Source organism: Glycine max, chromosome 14, assembly GCF_000004515.6.
Source record: "Glycine max cultivar Williams 82 chromosome 14, Glycine_max_v4.0, whole genome shotgun sequence".
Taxonomy (NCBI): Eukaryota; Viridiplantae; Streptophyta; class Magnoliopsida; order Fabales; family Fabaceae; genus Glycine; species Glycine max.
Genome location: NC_038250.2, coordinates 45,647,884 through 45,667,039, shown reverse-complemented (window position 1 = coordinate 45,667,039; position 19,156 = coordinate 45,647,884). Strand labels below are relative to the sequence as shown.

The 19,156-nt window shown below is 33.4% G+C and overlaps 1 protein-coding gene and 1 pseudogene across 3 annotated transcripts; both read right to left on the bottom strand.

The window, feature by feature from the left end:
• Nucleotides 1-10,930: 10,930 nt before the first annotated feature.
• On the bottom strand, nucleotides 10,931-13,637 carry LOC106795918 (pentatricopeptide repeat-containing protein At1g09900-like; annotated as a pseudogene).
• A 2,224-nt stretch (nucleotides 13,638-15,861) lies between these two features.
• Nucleotides 15,862-18,891, bottom strand: LOC100790288 (pentatricopeptide repeat-containing protein At1g09900). 3 transcript variants are annotated; one of them, XM_026125539.2, is made up of 3 exons: nucleotides 18,501-18,701; nucleotides 18,292-18,405; nucleotides 15,862-18,196 (listed from the first exon to the last, which is right to left on the bottom strand). In XM_026125539.2, exon 3 carries the CDS (start codon nucleotides 18,028-18,030, stop codon nucleotides 16,195-16,197), a length of 1,836 nt encoding a protein of 611 aa, XP_025981324.1. In that variant the 5' UTR covers nucleotides 18,031-18,196; nucleotides 18,292-18,405; nucleotides 18,501-18,701; the 3' UTR covers nucleotides 15,862-16,194. The 3 variants fall into 3 exon arrangements, with proteins under 3 accessions (XP_025981324.1, XP_006596392.1, XP_006596393.1); XM_006596329.3 differs by lacking the exons at nucleotides 18,292-18,405; nucleotides 18,501-18,701 and adding an exon at nucleotides 18,755-18,891; XM_006596330.4 differs by lacking the exon at nucleotides 18,292-18,405.
• Between the last annotated feature and the right edge of the window lie 265 nt (nucleotides 18,892-19,156).

Below are 19,156 nucleotides of genomic sequence, written 5' to 3'. Positions count from 1 at the left end.
AAATTGTTGGAGTTAATACTTCAAAATAAAATTATATGACCGTACCATTCTCACAATTCAATATGACACATGAAGGGATTGAAAAAAAATTTATTGTTCACTAGGCAATTAAGTGACCTTGGGTGCAAGATCCATGTTGAAGGTTGAATCTTAAGTATAGAGAGAGACATTCTTGAGGTGGTGAAAGTATAAAAGACCACAACTAATTTATATACACCGTTTGGAATATAAATTTAATTAACAGGGGAATGCAATAGCTGCAGCAATTGGTCCAGAAGAAACAACATTGATATGACATAGCAAACTAGGCCATATGGTAGAACGAGTCTTGGAATGTAAAATGAAATCTCTTACCTGGACCCAAATTGGTAAATTTACCTTTTAGTGATCATTCGGTGATAAACAAGAAGCATAGGTTGAAGTTTGATAGGTAAACTACAAGAAGCAAACACATATTGTACTTGATTTATTTTGATGTGTAAGAGTCACTAGAAATATTTCTAAGAAGCGTAAAGTATTGTGTATCATTGATGTATTTTCAAATATTTAAGGAGTTTAAAGTACAAAACTAGGAAAAGAATTAAGTTCTTGATGATAGGTAATGAAGAAAAATAAGTAATGATCACATTATGACAAGTGTACCAACATTCCATAAGTATTCAAGATCACTTCTTAACACAATGTGGCAGTGAATGATCAAAAGTTTTATCCTGTGTATAAAAAAACTGTTGATATTGCATCGACTAAATCAATAGTCCAAATTGTGTTAATTCAAATGTGTGCACTATTCACACGTTAGTGAACCATTAAAAGCTTTATACTATGCATCCGGGAAAAAAAAAATAGTCAACATTGCACTAATTAAACCAAGGGTCCAAATCTCACTACTTTAAATGTGTCCCTTGTTCACGCGTCAATGAATCATCAAAAGTTTTATCCTATGCGTCAGAAGAAAAAAGAAAGAAAAAAGCTCAAGATTGCTCCGACTAAATCATTAGTCCAAATTACACCGATTCAAATGCATGCCTAATTCATGTGTCAGTAAATCATTACGCGCTTTGCTCACGTGTTAGTGAATCATTGAAAGTTGCCTACATAATTGAATGAATTTTAAAAATATAAACTATTAATTTTGAAATACTTAACCGAAACACATTTTTTTTTTTTTTGCATGAATGTGAAATGTACATGTTTAAAAAATACACAACAAAAATGTTGTATGTATACATGATAAAAAAATATTTTTATTGTGTATTATGCACGATAGAAAAGTGTTTATAGACAATAAAAATACATTTTCTGAAAATAATATACACAATGAAAGTGTGTGTTTTCATTGTTTACTGTGTATGAAGTTTGTATGTCCCCTAACATAAAACATGTTTCTACTCTTTATATTGTCCAATGGAAATGTGCTTTTGTCAAGGATACCTTCATAAATGAAAAATAACAAAGCGAGCTTGGGGGTAGAGCCCATTTTAAAACTACCCAATACAAAACGTCCATGTATTTGGAAATTTTCAAACTGACCCGACCAACTGGATTTAAGAAAAAAATCTCAACTCAAACTACGCAATTAACTAACCTACCGAAGTTGGATTGGTTTGTCAAATTGAGTGTATTCTTTAATTTTACTATTTATGACACTGCCATTGTTTCTTTCTGTATTTACCATGGTTATTTTTATCCTAACCATACACTATCCTCAGCGTGTGTTGGGAATATATTCTGCAGTTCTGCTCCATTTTACAATTACAATAGTAATTTACCATGGTGTACACAAAGCTTGTCCTGGTGGGGGAACAGATACCAGATACTGAGGATGTGCCAAATGTCACATATATAGCAGAAAGCTATAGTGGTTGATGGGTGCCATGTGCATTGATTCTCATATCAGTCATCACATTAATTCTATTTGATATTCAAAACAAGTTAACTCATGTCTATTAAGTAGGCTAGTACATAACATAATAATAAGAAAATAGAAATTAAATTCACTATTGCATAATCTGAAACTGAAATCCTAACGTTTAAGAAAAACCACGACCATTATGGTACATGGAGTAACACACCCCTTAAAAATAGGATAATAACTTAACTACTTAAAATAAATAATTTTTTTTATTTTCTTAACAATCTCTCCCTTAAACTGAACATTGCAGTGCTTCAGTTTAATGTTGCAGCAGAAACATTAACATCCTTCAAAGAGCAGACCCCCATCAACTTTCTCAGATTTTGGAAAGGTGAAATTTTGAGAGATTTTGTGAATATATTAGCTATCTGATCCTTGCTTTTACAATATTGTAGATCAATGGTGCCATCATTGCTTCATTCCCTTAAAAAATAGTTTTTCACATCTATATGCTTGCTTCTTCCATGCAGCATGGGATTCTTGAACAATTTAATAGCTGAATTATTGTCACAGAATATTGTGGTTGCACCCGGTTGTTTGAACTTCAGTTCTTCAAGAATTCTCCTTAACCAAATGGTTGGACAAGCACAAACTGTAGCAGCAACAAATTCAGCTTCTGTGCTTGACAAAGTAACTATTGGTTGCTTCTTAGATAACCATGAAATGGCACTGGTTCCCAACACAAAGACATAACCAGAAGTACTCTTTCTATCATCTTGATCTCCTGCATAATCTATGTCAGTGAAACCCAATAAATTGGATTTTTCACCCTTTTATAGAATAGCCCAAATTCTCTGGTTCCTTGCAGGTAGCGAAGGATCCTTTTAGCAGCCAACAAATTAATTTTGTAGGTTCCTCCATATATTTGCTAATTATACTTACAAAATACATTATGTCGGGTCTCGTTGCAGTTAAATACATCAAACTACCAGCAATTTGTCTGTAAAGTGTGCTGTCAACCTTCTTTCCTTCAAGATCCTTGTGAAGTTTTAAACTAAAATCTGATGGTGTGTTTGCTGGATTGCAATCCTTCATCTGAAACATGTCCAAAACTTCTCCCACATATTTCTTTTGACAAATAAAGATTCCACCAGCTATTTGATTCACTTCTATTCCAAGAAAGTAATGCATCATACCAAGATCAATCATTTCAAACTCATCCATCATGGATTTCTTAAAGTCTTTAAACAAGACATTGCAATATCCAGAAAAAGTAAGATCATCAACATACAAGCAAAAAATGAGCATTTTACCTTTATCTTCGCTTTTAACAAAGAGTGTATGCTCATTAGGACATTTTGTGAAACCAGCTTTAAGAAAATAAGCTTCAATGCAACTATACCATGCACGTGGGGCTTGTTTCAGCCCGCACAAGGCCTTTTTTAATCTGTAAACTTTATGCTCACTTTCAATCTTGACATAACCCGGTGGTTGTTCAATAAAGACTTGCTCCGTCAAGTATCCATGTAAGAATGTTGATTTAACATCTAGTTGGAAAATGGGCCATGAATTTTGTGTTGCTAAAGCAATCATCAATCTGATTGTGTCATGTCTTGCAACTAGAGAAAAAAAATTTGTATAGTCAATCCCATATTGTTGCTTGTATCCCTTCGCCACCTAGCGTTCCTTGTACTTGTCAACTTCACCATTTTCCTTCAACTTTTTTTAAAAACTCATTTTACACCAATGGTTTTGTGTTCTTTAGGAAGATCACACAGCTCCCAAGTATCATTTCTTTCAATGGCATCAATTTCATCATTCATTGTTTTTTGCCACTTCTCTTCTTTGACAACACTCTCAAAAGTTGTAGGATCACAATCTGAAAACAAAGCAAAGTGAGTAATTGAATATGGAATTCCAGTTACAAGAAAGTCATCCATCCAAGCTGGTCTTTTTCTAATACGGGGAGGTAGTTCTTCTTCATTGTCACTGTTTGTTGGAGAAGTTTCAGTGACTATTGGAGCAATTCTTTCAGATGTACCAGAGGCTGAAGTTTGTCCTTTCTCGTCATTTTCATCAAGAAATACTTGGGTAGGTTGTTGCCTATTCCAATGTTTTCTTCATCAAAAACAACATCCTTGCTGGTCATAGTTTTCTTTGTACTGGGATTAAACAATTTGTATGCTTTGGAGGTTTCACTTACACCAATAAACACACATTTTTCAGCTTTGTCATCAAGTTTCTTTTTTTTCTAATCAGGAACATGGGCAAAGGAAATGCATCCAAAATTTTTGAAGTGATTCATATCTGGTTTTCTCCCACTCCAAGCTTTTTCAGGAGTCATGTTTTGAACAGCAAATGTTAGGCTTCTATTCAAAATATGAACACCCCAATTTACGGTTTCTAGCCAAAAATTCTTTGGAACCCTTCCTCGTGTCATTGAGCTCCTTACCATGTTAAGAATTGTCCTATTCTTCCTCTTTGATACACCATTTTGTTGTGGTGTATAGGCTGTTGTGAGTTCTCATGAATCAGCAAAGAACTCTGGAGCTCGTCAAGGGAGAGTGTATCAACATCTTTGGATTCTTCAATGGAACACACAACATAGTTGTACTTTGGTGCCATGGAACGTAAGATCTTCTCGACTATAACAACATCTTCCATATTTCCACCATGGAAACACATTTTATTTGCAATTGTCATGGTTCTTGCAAAATAGTTGGTTACCGATTCATCACTCTTCATGTGTAACATTTCAAATTCCTTTCTCAAGGCTTGAGGTTGTGCACGCTTTGTTCTATTAGAGCCTTGATATTTTTTATTCATTGAATCCCAAATATCTTTGGAAGTTTCTTTGCAAAGAATTGTTTCCAAGATAGAGCGATCAATGGCCTGAAACAAGTAATTTTTTTCCTTTAAACCTTTCAACTTCAGTCCTTCCAACTCCTTTTGTTGTGTTTCTGTGAGTGCTACATCAACATTAGGTGTTTCAACAACACTTTCAACAACATGCCAATACTCTTTAGATCACAGGAAATTCTTCATCAACATGCTCCAATGGTCATAATGACCATCAAAGCGTGCAATAGTAAGCTGCACAAAGTGTCCTTCAGATGACATCTCTTTTTTGTTGTGTTATCAAAAAAGTTGCTGCCTTTGTTTTTTTTTTATATAGGTCATGTTTGGCTCTTGACACCACTATTAACACGTAAAGAAATAAAGAATAAAATATGAGGAATGTGTTTCTCTGTGTTATTGAAAACAAATGAACTCATACTCATGCCTATTAAGTAGGCTAGTACATAACATAATAACAAACAAGAAAATAGGAATCAAATCCATTACTGCATAATCTGAAACTGAAATCCTAACGTTTAAGAAAAACCATAACTATTATGCTACGTGGAGTCACACACTCCTTAAAAATAGGATAATAACTTAACTACTTAAAATAAATAAATTTTATTTTATTTTCTTAACACACATTACAACACTAAGTTTTTTCACTTCCAGCAAATTTTCTGGTAAAATGGTGTGCGACAAAAATGTGGAATATATATATATATATATATATATATATATATATATATATATATATATATATATATATATATATATATATATATATACTTCTTCAAATATTCGTTGGATTAGGTCGTTTAAATTGCTTTCTTTGGATTCTTTTATGTTTCTGATTGGTTTGCAACTTATAAACATAATCGGTTTTAGTTATTATAATGTCGTCCATTTTATTAAACCTCATATCAAGATAGCTTCTTCTTTTTTTGACAGAAATTAAGATAGCTCTCTGATCCTAGTATGTTAAGAATTATATCATGTGGTTGCTTTGTTAGCAAACGTTGGAGTTTCTACATTTTGTAATGCCTTGCCCCTCGTTTAACTATAAATTGGATAAACTTATTAATAAGTATTTATAGGTGAAGTCTTGACTGATATAAGAAGATAAAATAAAATTAATTTTTCTCATAAGTTACAATCAACTCATATATAAGTTAATCCGTAAAAGTTTTATGATTTAGTTTATCCGAAAAAAAATTTAATCATATATAAATTAATATTAACTTATGGATTTTTTTTTAATTTTCTTCTTTTATAAGATATTATTGATAAATTTATTCTAACATCAATTATATCCTATGTAATTATCCATTCTCACTACTAGAAAACGCGCTTTCTACATCGGTCGAAATGAGTATTCAAAGACGGTGGTCAATCATTTTTTATTGTAACATCGTTGAAAGTAAAAAGTTTCAACAACGGTCAACAATAGACCGTTGTAGAAATACAATGCTTTCTACATATGTCATTTCCCAACCACCGATGTAGAAAGGTGACTTTCGACTACGGTGGTGACGTCAACAACGACTTAGAACGTGTGTTTTCAAAGTTGTTGCTTACGTCATGACCAATGTAGTAAGATGAGCTTTCAAAAATGGTGCTAATGTAAGCACCGTCTTAGAAACAACGTCTTTCTACATCGGTGCTTACGTCAGCACCAATGTAAAAAGGGGATGAACCTACAAATAAAATTTTAGGTTAATTAATAATAATTATTTATAAATACAAAATTATCTATATTACTAATAATCAATAAATATAATTATATAATATTAAATTAACTAAAACCTAAGAATCAGTAATAAAAATTATTTATGTTACTAATAATCAATAAATATAATTATATAATATTAAATTAACTAAAACCTAAGAATGAGTAACAAAAATTATCTATGTTACTAATAATCAATAAATATAATTATATAATATTAAATTAACTAAACCTAAGAATGAGTAATAATTTGAAAATTATTATTTTCAAGTATCAATGATAAGTATTACCAAAATAATTGACCTTCTCTATACTCGTATCGAGGATGCGTGTGTGGCCATAGAGGGTGGGCCGGGGGACTCGTGCTTCAGGAACTGGGGATCGAGGTTCTCAAGCTGCCGAAGCTTGGACTTCACAGCCTTGACGGCATGATCATAGATCATGGCGGTGGGGGGAAGAGGGGCGGGAGGCGGAGGGAGCCACAACAGCGGAGGCAAAGAGAGGAGAGGGCGGAGGCCCGCCTATCAGAGCGATGGGCCACAGAGAGGAGGCGGTTGAGGGACATGGCTTGGCTCCGCACTCGCAATTGGGTCTAGGGTTTCATGGTGGAAGAGAAATTGCGAAGAAGTGATGAGAAGAGAGAGAGAGAAAAGAAAATTGGGTTTGTGGATTTTAATTAGGGTGAATGAATACTACTGCTAGAAGACAGAGTAAAAAAGATGCATACGCATTAGGTTTTTGTGTCCTTCAACGACGGTTTTAAATAACTGACGTAAATGTCTACTTTCAAAGATGTTCTCTTGAAAAATGATGTAAAACACTTTTCATTATTTACGAAAATGCCACCGTAATTTATTTTACATCATTTTCTCTTAAATCAACGTGGATATAACGACGTAATAGGAGCTTTTTTTAGTAGTGTCTAGATATATACTAGTTGGCTACTACTTTCAAATTGATCAAAGCAACACAGGGAGACATTGTTTTCTCAAATTGGTTCATCTATCTATGGTTTATTGTTGTATTGAAGAAACCAAAGCTGGCGTTCAATATATGAAAATGATTCTACCAACAATATTGAGTTGCTTCTTTCTGCTGTACCCCAAGTTTCAAAGATGAAAATTAATTTGTACTTTATGTATATCATTGTCGTTTTCTTAAGGTGATTTCTAGTTTTTTAGCAGTCAAAGAAAACTGGCAATCTCCTTTAACAGTCAAAGACTCCATTCAACCAAAAAACAAAATACTAGAAGACTTTGTCTTATTTTTTAAAATAAATTTAGACTTTAATAGACATATATATTAATAAGAAAATTATCATTTCCATAAATTTTAAAATAATTTTTATAAAAGTGAACTAACTTTGTATATACGCGCGACAGTTTTGATTAGATAATAATATTAAAAAAATCTTTATACTGATTTTAAAAAAGAAAATATCTTTATACTAAATTTTATTTTACACTATGAGTTCATATATATATTTTTTTCGATATACATATGATTTCATATATTATTTATTCATAATTTCAAACTACACTAATTCTCTTAATATTAAATATTTTAAATTATTTTCTTTTCCAATATATAACCCACTTCAAAATTTACTTCCAAACTAATTATTGCAGTAAACGTCTCCTAGATGCAGTGCAAAATATAATAAACATGCTCTTTGTTTACTAAAGTTACCTTAAGGGAAGGAGGAATATAATATCAGTGATGAAAGACTTATAATCAGCAATCCACACAAAAAAAAAGGAAAATCAATAAGCTCAAAAAGAATGAAAATTAATGATGAATAGCTCTCAAACTCTTGTAGTAGTTTTCTGTTAGAACAGATAAAACCCCCTCGATCATCTCGTAGAGCCAACCACTTTCACATAGCGTTTAAACTAAGGAATATATTTAGTTTCACTACATAGTACAAATAACCATAAATAGTAAGCTAACAAAAGTTTCCAGTTATTCCAAGGAATACCCAATCTCTTCTTGAAGTTGTTGGATACAAGAGTCACGCAGCAAATTAGTGCCCTTTTGTACGCTGTATCAACCAATAAGTTGTATAAACATGATTAGTATATAAACATATATATACATATGGCACACGCACATTGTATATTCTTATGCACACATTGTATATAATTAGCGTACCTTCAAAGCTTCAACCTTATCGCTATTTGAGAGTTTTAGTTGAACTTGATGAGGGAGCAGCAAATCTATCTGAGAATCTACGGCGCGAAGTAGATTCTTCCTCGTCGTCCATGCAACCCTCATCGAAGTTTTGAGCATAGCTTAAAGGGTCATACCCAAAGCCACCAACGGGTTTGTAAGTGCTTGTTCTCCTTGTCCAAGGAAGCTTCAATTTGAGACACCCCAAACACGAAAGCAAGCCTGTTCTAGGAGATGATGAACTTTTCTCCATCACTTCGAGAGTGCTTCATGGAATGAAAGTACGAAAAATCAGTATCAAATGCTTTTCGATGCCTTTCTTATTCACTACTTTTCTCTCTTATGCCAGTGATTTTAAGTGTGTGGTAGAGAATATTATAAAAAAATAGACTATACTTATATAATAGTTTTATAGTATTATTGATAAATATTATTTAGGATAAATTTGTTAATTTTTATAATAATCATATTAAAAATATATTTTCTAATATATTTTTTAAAACAGTCTCTCTTTTAATTAAAAATAATAAATTTTGTAGTCGCACATCTTAATTAATTTTTATATCTCTTTTTTTGGTATCTTTTAATAAATTTAAACTAATAAAAAATATATTAAAGAGTGTTTCTGACACTTTTTATTATTTTACAAGTCAATTTTCTTTTCTCTCAAGGCGTTATAAGTCATAGTAAGAATGAATTCTACTTAGTTGAAGGTGTAAAAATTTTGCACTAGCAATATGCAGTAATTAAACTCATAATTCACAAAATCTAATGGTCAAGAAGTTAAGGCCTTAGGGGTTGAAATGAAAGTGGAAGAATATGAAAATTTGTCGTTTTGAATTGATTAGTTGTATGTAAAGAGAATCTAATGGTACAGTAAGGTTTTCATTCAGGGAGTAAACTAAACATGGTGGGGCCAGGACAGTTTGGTCATGAATCAGGAAGTGAAAAAAATAGTCGACCCGAAACAGATAATTTTCCACATTCAATCATAGGTTAATAATAGAGGACTGAGGATAGTAAATAATAATTCCTAAAAAGTATGCATGCAACTAGGTATCTGCATGGCTAGTTGTTATATTAAGTGTGATGATTATTAAAATTAAAGCTCCAATCCAGCGTGGGGCAAAGATCTAGAGTAGATTTGGGTAGAGAATATTTGCAGGAGACACAACTTGTCCCTTAATCCTTGTGGGCATACAGAATTGTGACGTTCATGAATTATCTTGTTCATATGAATATGAATGGCATTTCCTTTTTTCGGTTCTGTGGGATGGTGAACAATTCATTAGTCCCACCATTTCAATCTGTGGCCCAGCTATCCTGGACGGTAAGTTGGGACTGTTTCTACTATTCAAAGATCCATCCAGGCACAATATTTAAATAACAAAGAATTAAAAAAAAAATAAGAATTTAGATTATCTAAAGGATTATTCGAGCATCAAATGCTAAAGTACGAGGTTCAAAACTATTTGGTATCGAAAATAGGTCAATTTTATCTCAATAAAATCATATTGAGCTCCAGGTGTTTATTTGTATAGAACTAGGCAGCTAAGTTTTCGTTCATCAAATTTTTATTTTCTTCTGCACAACTAAGTTTAGGTTGATTGAAAGGGATATAATGAAGTGGATATATTGGAGATCTTAGGTCGACAACAAGTGGGTGATAACAAATTTTAAAATAATATTAGAATCTATCATAACAAATATTATTAGATCAATTGGACAACCACCATCAAATCACTATTGAACTACATGCAGATGTTTAATAACAAAATTCACACTTAAGATGTTAAATCGTCATGAAGGAAATTGAATTGAATTGGACCTGAACTCAAATTCTAAGAAGATATGAAATGAAATGATATTAAGTCTCGTTGTTAACAATGTTTAAAATAATATGGAATGATTTAGATCATAATGTATTGTTTCATTCCGTTCAATACCTTTTTTTTCTTCCCCTTCAATTTGGGTTGTGTGTGTGGCTGGGGGGATCGGATGGACCTAGTCTTTTTCACATTATCATAAAAAAGCTCGACTTAAAATTCACCATATGCTGTCCCTCAAAATTAAAAATCTATAATCTAGACCAAGTGACATGTGGACACTAAAATAGCGGACGACAAAATCTAAGTTCATAAATGGGAAGAGCCACTTAGTAGTGCAATGTAAAAATGCATTGTATCCTACATATAGATTGCTTTATAGAAATATCACAAATCATTTTATTGAAATTTTGGTTCTTGATAGAACTGAATAGGGATCAGCCAAACCATGTAGCCAAATAATCGACACATCCTAACGGTATAAGATTGGGCTGTTGTCGTTGATGTTTTCTTCTACATCTTGACTTTGATTTTTTCAACCAAACTTTTCTTTACAGGTCCTTTGGAATACAATTCACTCCACAACTTCGAAGCCTCCTTTGGTATCCTTCAGAAGTAATGCCTTTTACAAGAATATTATAGGTAGCCTCAGTAGGTTTACATCCACGACTGGTTTGTTGAGTTTTACATAGTCCCATTATTATTAAGTTATAAGCAAATGCATTGGGTCTCTAATACCTAACCCTTCCAAGAAATGGAAAATTTTTATTGCTTCATGAACCTTTCCTTTACGACTTATGCCCCCTACTACGGAAGTGAAAGTAATTAAATTAGGCTTCAGACCCTTGGTGCAAGCCTCTTCCAAGAGTTCTAGAGCAAGGTCGGTTTTTCCCACCTTTAAAAGCCCATCTATGATTATACTGTAAGTAATTACATCTGGTTTAAGACCTTTTCTGCACATATCTTCGAAGAGTTCCACAACACGCTCTGTTTTTTCAATCTTCAAAGGCTCATCAATCACTATAAGTAATTAGAACTGGAGGGCACCCTTGAAACTTAGTTGCTTTAGTATCTCAACTGCATCATCCACCTTCCTATCTTTGCATAATGCAGCTAGCAGAATATTATAGGTCACTATATCTGGGTAACAACCCCTAGATACCATTATTTCCAAGTAACACTTTTTTCATTACAAAACCCTCCAATCGATGGATTGTAACTTATGGAATTAGGAGTACAGACATGCTTTGTATCATCTCCAAGACATTAAAGGCTTTACCTAGTAAGCCTTTCTGGCACAAGAAATTGATCAAGGTATTGAAAGTAACAACATTCAGGGAACACCCCTTACAAAGCATGCTAGCCAATAGTTTCATAGCATCCGTCCATCTTCCACCACTAGACAAGCTATGCAAGACAATAGTATAGGAAATAACATCGGGCTGATAACCATAGGATGGCAAATTCTTTAAAAATCTAATTACTTCATCCAACCTACACCTTCATTGCAAATCCCTTTTATAAGAGCATTATATGTAACCACATTAGGTTTGCATTCTTTGCTCACCATCTCAATCAACAGCTTCATTGCCTGACCAACTCTACTATCTTTACAAGCTGCATCAATCAATTCAGTGTATGTAACTACATCTGGGTAACACTTAATTTGCAGTTGTCTGTCAAGTACTTCCATGCCTTGCTTCAATTTACATCTATCACACAAGCTCCGCAAAATTGTATCATAATTAATGCCATTTGGAGAAACACTCATGCAATCCAAAACTCTCAAAGCTTCCTCTACCTCCCCTGATTAGCAATAACCACCAATCAAAACATTGTTTTTTTTTGGAAGGCAAAAAAACTTATATTAATAATAAAAAAGAAGCACAATCTCAGTCACAAGATATGAAAGAAGATCAGCAGTACAGAATAAGGGACATACAAAAAATCCATCCCCTCTAGTCCCTCATGAATGTGTGTAGCCTACTATACATCATTCCACTCCAAAAAGTATACCATATAACGGTTCCCATCAGGGGTAAAGTCCCCAGAATAGGACTTCACCTACGAGAAAAACCCCACCCCCTAATCAAGTCACAGTTCTAAGACTAATGACCGGATTCAATAACTAATCAGAAAAAGAAAATGTGTCCCTAGCATAATATGCCTTCACCCAGCTCCACGTTTTGAACACAACCGAATCAACAACCTCCTGCACACAAGCCTGCTTCCCGCGGAAAATGATGGTGTTCCTCTGCAACCAGATCAACCAAATAACCACTAACCAAAATGTCATCCAGTGACCGTAACCTTGATGATGCCAGAAGTATGCACAAGAACTACCTGGTAGCACCTGCTCAAACCCAAGCCGCTGGTAACATCTTTGCCATACTGAATAGCCAAACCTGCAGGAGAAGAGGTGAGTGGTTGTTACATCGTCGCCGTGGCACATGGGGCAACTCAGATCAGCATCTACCCCACCAATGTTCCTTCAGAACAGAGCTTCTCTGGTCTGAGTTCTATTAAGGATCACCTGCCACCCAAAAACAATGACCTTCAAAGGTGCTTTCGCTCTCCACAACACATCAAAGAGCTTCATGATAACACCAATCAAAAACATTGTAAATTGTTATATCAATAACTGCTCCAGACTCCTCCAGAATTCCCATGATTCGAGTTGCATTCTTAGTCCTGCCAATCTTGCAAAACTCACTGATTAAAGCAGTGCAAGCAATGACACAAGGCATATATATTGCCTTTGTTAGTCATATACTCAAGAAACCTAGATGCTTCATCCAATTCCCCATTTTTAATCAACACATGGAGATGATGAATCTCAGATTCTTCAAAATTCAGGGAAGTATTGACCCCATTTGCCGAGGAAGATTCCACACCATTTAAAGCACCTTTCGGTAATCTTTCAAAACGTTGCAAAATACCTTTCGAACCAGAATTTTCATATTTTGAAACAGCAAACACGCAATTGCCCAAATGCTTTGTAGACCACGTGCCATTGGGTTTTCTAAAATCAATAACCCTAATATGATCAGGCAGAACAAATATTTGAGATTTGCAGGCCATATTGCATACCCTCACCGAATTGAATGCAGAACCAGTGCTATAGCTTTCTGGGTAGAAGTGTTTATATGAGCAAAACTGTATATGGGGTACCACCAAGTCCATTGCTTCAGCAACTTCCAAGTTCCAACACTTGCTACACAAACTCTAATGCCACCAAATCCATTTTAACTATATTTCTTTTCCTGATAAAAAAAATATTATAAGATTTATAATAACTCATTTGAGGAACTTAAATACCTATTTTTGATTTTTTATACCAATAATATAGTTGTCCAAAAAATACATATTTTAAGTTTAAGTTAAGTTAAATTATCTATAGTTTCCTGAACTATTTGATAACTTTTAAATTAGGTTTTTGATCTATTTTTTAAATTAGGTTTCTGAAAACTAAAAAATAAATATAAATTTAAGGATCCAATTGGAAAGATAATAATTCAGAACCTGCAAAAATTAATTTAACCTTTAGTTTACTGTGTGAGTCACATGATTATATAGATAGGCTCACGCAGTTAGACATTCCAATGAAATGTACATATAAGAGAAGAAAGATTTGCGAATGATATTTTGGTATTTTTATTTTTTTTACTTCATTTTAGTAGTATTTTTTTATTTATAAAACTTGAAAACAGTATTAAAAAATTTATAATAACTCACACATATGTTAAATCAACTGAAATAGACTTTCTTAATATTTTAGTAGTATTTTGTATCTCATGTTTACTTATTTTATAATGTTCTATCTTTATTATTTTGATTATATAATCTCATATTGACTTATTTCTCCTTTATATAAATTAGAATAATAATCTTAAATAAAAAAAATTTAAGAGCTATTATTCATCGAGACCGTCTTTAGGAGTTTTTCTTCAATTAGAATGCTTTTAGAAATTTTTCTTAACAATTTATCTCTTTCAGTTTATAGTTTTCATCTTTATTTCTATATTGAATTTTAATACTTTTTTTAAAAAATTATCAATAGTTCAAAATAACATTATATTATAACATAAACTGTTCATCATAAATCTAAAATATAACGTACATGTTCAAAAATATTTATTTATTATGAATTTTAATTAATTTATATATTTAAAAAACATTTATTGTAAACTTAGTTATAAAAAAAAACATCTATCATGTGCCTTGGACAAGTTAAAATACTAGTTTTGTACAAGTATTTGATTAGTTCCACATTTTTGCCTCATTTTTTTTTCATTTATCAAGTTATTCAACTATTAAAATCATTCAAAACAAATAAAAATGAAGCACCAAAACTAACTAAATAAATTATTATATTATATAATCAAATAATAATCATTACATACAAAAAAAAAATTACCTACACAACGAAAACTAGTTTTTTGGTATCTTTGGTCCATCCACAAAACGGAAAGTAATCTCCGTTTTGTAGTCATACACAATGAAAACTAATTTTTGACAAGGATATTTTGTAAAAAAAAATAATAAATAAAAAAGCAGGAAATGCAAAGATCAAACAACAGAGTATCAATATCATTGACCCAAAGAAAAACGCAACAACCCAATAATGGCCAGCTAGTCAATTGCATAGAGCAGCTTCTTTCTCCTTCAAGAGCACGACAACACTAATGCTGCCCCCCTCTGTCTTCCTGCTCTCTAATGTCCCACTGTGTTCCCAAACCACAATCGTTTCTCTTCACCCATATATAACAATTTTGAGAAGAAACCCCACAATCATACCCAACTCTCTCTCACATACCATATAGCCCAAGTCATGGTTTCTCACAAGTATAGCCGTATAGGGGAGCAGGAGAACACAATTTTTTTGCCAAAATTTCACATGACCAACGACTAATGTGTTTGAATTTTCTATTCCAATAATTAATGTGAGCTAATATTATAAGATAATTATATTATCTATTTATCATGAGTGAATTTTATGTTATGTGATCAAATTAAGTGAATCAGGTAGACAATTAAATCAGATGATATAGATTTAAATTAGCAGATGTCAATAAGAACCCTATTAGGTTAACAGAAGGTCCAATATACTGAGTCGTCAAATATATGCTATGTGAGAGAGAGAGAGTTGACTATGATTGTGGGTCTCTTCTCCCCATGTGAAGAGTTACGAAGGTCAAATAAAGAGATTCCAGTCGAAGAAAAACCATGAAACCACCGGTTATCTCCGGATTCAAATTCCGTTGTGTTTGTTTGATTAAACATTATGGATTCAGGTATTCCTAAAATTCTTCTTGATAATCTAACTTAATGTGTTCCAGGTATGATTATTGATATTTTATAAAGATGCTCTAAAATTCCAACAAGTGAAATATTTTATAAGGATCTCCTAAAATTCCAACATGCATACAGTTCCTACACTTTCATAGTTTAAACAATCAATGATATAAAATAATTCATCATAGTCATAGAGAATTCCAGTATTAAAAACGAAAATCTGTAAACTAGACCAAGAGACCAGTGGCAACTAAGATAGGGGGACAACAAATTCTAAGTGCATTAATAGGAAGAGCCATTTAGTAATGCAATGTAAAAAAAATGCACTTATACTACATCTCGATTACTTTATCGAAATATCACAAAAATGGTCCTGTTGAAATTTTGGTTCTACATAGAATTTGATGGGGATCAACCAAACCATGTAGCCGAGAAGCTGACCCAACTTTATAGGATAAGATTTGGCTATTGTTGTTGGTGTTTTATTCTACTTCTAGACTAACTTTTTCAACCAAACTTCTCTTCACAAGTCCTCTGGAGTACAATTCATTCGACAACTTCGAAGCATCCTCTGCTAATCCTTCATAAGTAATGCCTTTTATGAGAGTAGTATAGGTAGCCTCAGTAGGTTTACATCCTTTTGCCACCATATCAGCCAGAAAATCTATGGCAAGACTGGTCTGCTGAGATTTACACAGTCCCGTAATTATTGAGTTATAAATGAATGCATTGGGTCTAATAGCAAACCTTTTCAAGTAATGGAAAAATTTCATTGCTTCACGAACCTTTCCTTCACGACTTAGGCCCCCTACTACTGAAGTGCAAGTAATTAGATCAGGCTTAAGACCCTTATAGCACATCTCTTCCAAGAGCTCTACAGCCAGTTCAGCTTTTCCCACCTTTAAAAGCCCATTAATTATTATATTGTAAGTAATTATATCTGCTTCAAGACCTTTTCTGCACATCTCTTCAAAAAGTTCAATAGCACACTCAGTTTTTCCAACCTTCAAAAGCCCATCAATCACTGTATTATAACTAATTAGAGAAGGAGAGCATCCCTTGGAACTTAGCTGGCTCAGTATCACAACTGCATCATCCACCTTCCCATCTTTGCATAATGCAGTTAGCAAAATATTATAGGTCACTATATCTGGGTAACAACCCCTAGATACCATTATTTCCAAGTACTCAATTGCTCTATCAATACCTTTTCCATTACAAAACCCTTGAATCAATGGATTGAAACTTCTGGAATTAGGAGTATGGCCATGCTTTGGCATCATCTCCAAGACATTAAGGGCTTTACCTAGTAAGCCTTTCTGGCACAAGAAATTGATCAAGATATTGAAAGTAACAACACTTGGGAGACACCCCTTACGAAGCATGGTAGCCAGTAGTTTCATAGCATCCATCCATCTTCCACCACTACACAAGCTACGCAAGATCATATTGTGGGAAATCACATCAGGCTGACAACCATATGATGGCAATTTCTTTAAAAATCTAATTGCTTCATCCAACCTACCTCCTTTACAAAACCCTTTTATAAGAACATTATATGTAACCACATCAGGTTTGCAGCCTTTATTCCTCATCTCATTGAACAGCTTCATTGCCTGACCAACTCCACTTTCTTTACAAGTTGCATCAATCAATACAGTGCATGTAACTACATCTGGGTAACACTTGCTTTGCAGCTGCCTGCCAAGTACTTGCATGGCTTGCTTCAATTTCCCTCTATCACACAAACTACACAAAACTGCATCATATGTAGCAGCATTTGGAGAAACACCCATGCGATCCAGAACCCGCAAGGCTTCCTCTATCTCCCCTGATTTGCAATAACCACTAATTAAAACATTGTAACTGGTTACATCAATAACAGCTCCAGACTCCTCCAGAATCCCCATGATTTGACTTGCATTCTTAGTCCTGCCAATCTTGCAAAACTCACGGATTAAAGCAGTGCAAGCAATGACATCAGGACTTTTGCCTTTGTTAGTCATATACTCAAGAAACCTAGAACCTTCTTCCAATTCCCCATTTCTAATCAACCTGCGGAGATGACGAATCTCAGACTCCTCAAAATTCAGGGAAGTATTGACCCTATCTGGTGAGGATTCCACCCCATTTAAAGCCCCTTTAGAGAATCTTTCAGAATGTTGCAGATTACCTTTCAAACCAGAATTTTCATATTTTGAAACAGCAAAAACGCAATTGCCCAAATGCTTTCTAGACCAAGTGCCCTTAGGTTTTCTAAAGTCAATAACCCCATCATACAGACCAAATACGTGAAATTTGCAGGCCACATTATACATTATCACCAAATTGAATGCAGAAACAGTGTTATAACTTTCTCAGAGGAAGTGTTTATATGAGCAAAATTGTGTATGGGGTACCACCAAGTCCATTGCTTCACGGACTTCCAACACTTGCTAAACAAACTCTCATGCCACCAAATCCATTTTCACCAACACTCTTAACCTGAAAGGCCAAAATCACACATTCCATAAGTGCACAAGTTAATATACTTAAATGGTTAAGTATGCTATAAAAATGAAGCAGTCCAATAATGAAACCTGCAATAACTGCCTTATTGATAGTCAAAATCTAAGCATCCACGACAACAACACAACACCAAAGGCAAACTTTCACATAGTAGTTACTTCCCTAGTCATTCATCAAATCTGAACCTATAACAGTAAACAATCCTACAAATCAAGCAAAAACAAAGCACACAAAGTTATACAGCAGAGAAATCATAATTCATGGTTTTCTAGAGGAAAACCTCAAAGTTTCAGAAACAGAAATCCACACTAATCCCTGCCTGTATTCCCCCACGGTATCACTCAGCCTACGTCATACTTGCCATAAACTCAATCACATTGATGATGCCAAAAGAATCACTAAACCTTCTCTAAACGGGAAAATGAGAAGGAGGGAAAAGGGTTGAGCGAAAAAGAGAAAAATAACTAATAACTAAGTGAAGAAAAGAGGCGAACTTGTAAATAGAGAAAGGTGAGGGGCAAGGGTTTGACTTACCCGGTGGGCGAAAAAGTTACTCTACGGCAAACAGAACGGAGGTATCTGTGGCAACGCAACGGTCTGCGTACTAGGCTACTAGGTTGTCCGCAGTAATGCAATTGTGTAAATATCATATCTTTCTGTTGCACCAATTTTTATTTAGCTTAAATACTACTACTTCCTATTCCTATTCTTACATGCGTGATTAGATTGATTTAAGGACTTAATAAAAATAATTAATTTAATTAATAATATTAAATATATTAATTATTTATACTTTCATTTTAAAATTATTTTTTCTTATTTTTCATTTACTTAATTATTTTTTATTAGTATTTAGAGAGAGAATAATTAAGAAAAAATATATTGAGAAAAAAATTAACTTGTGCATTTAAAAATTACTAGAAAGAGTCATAAAAA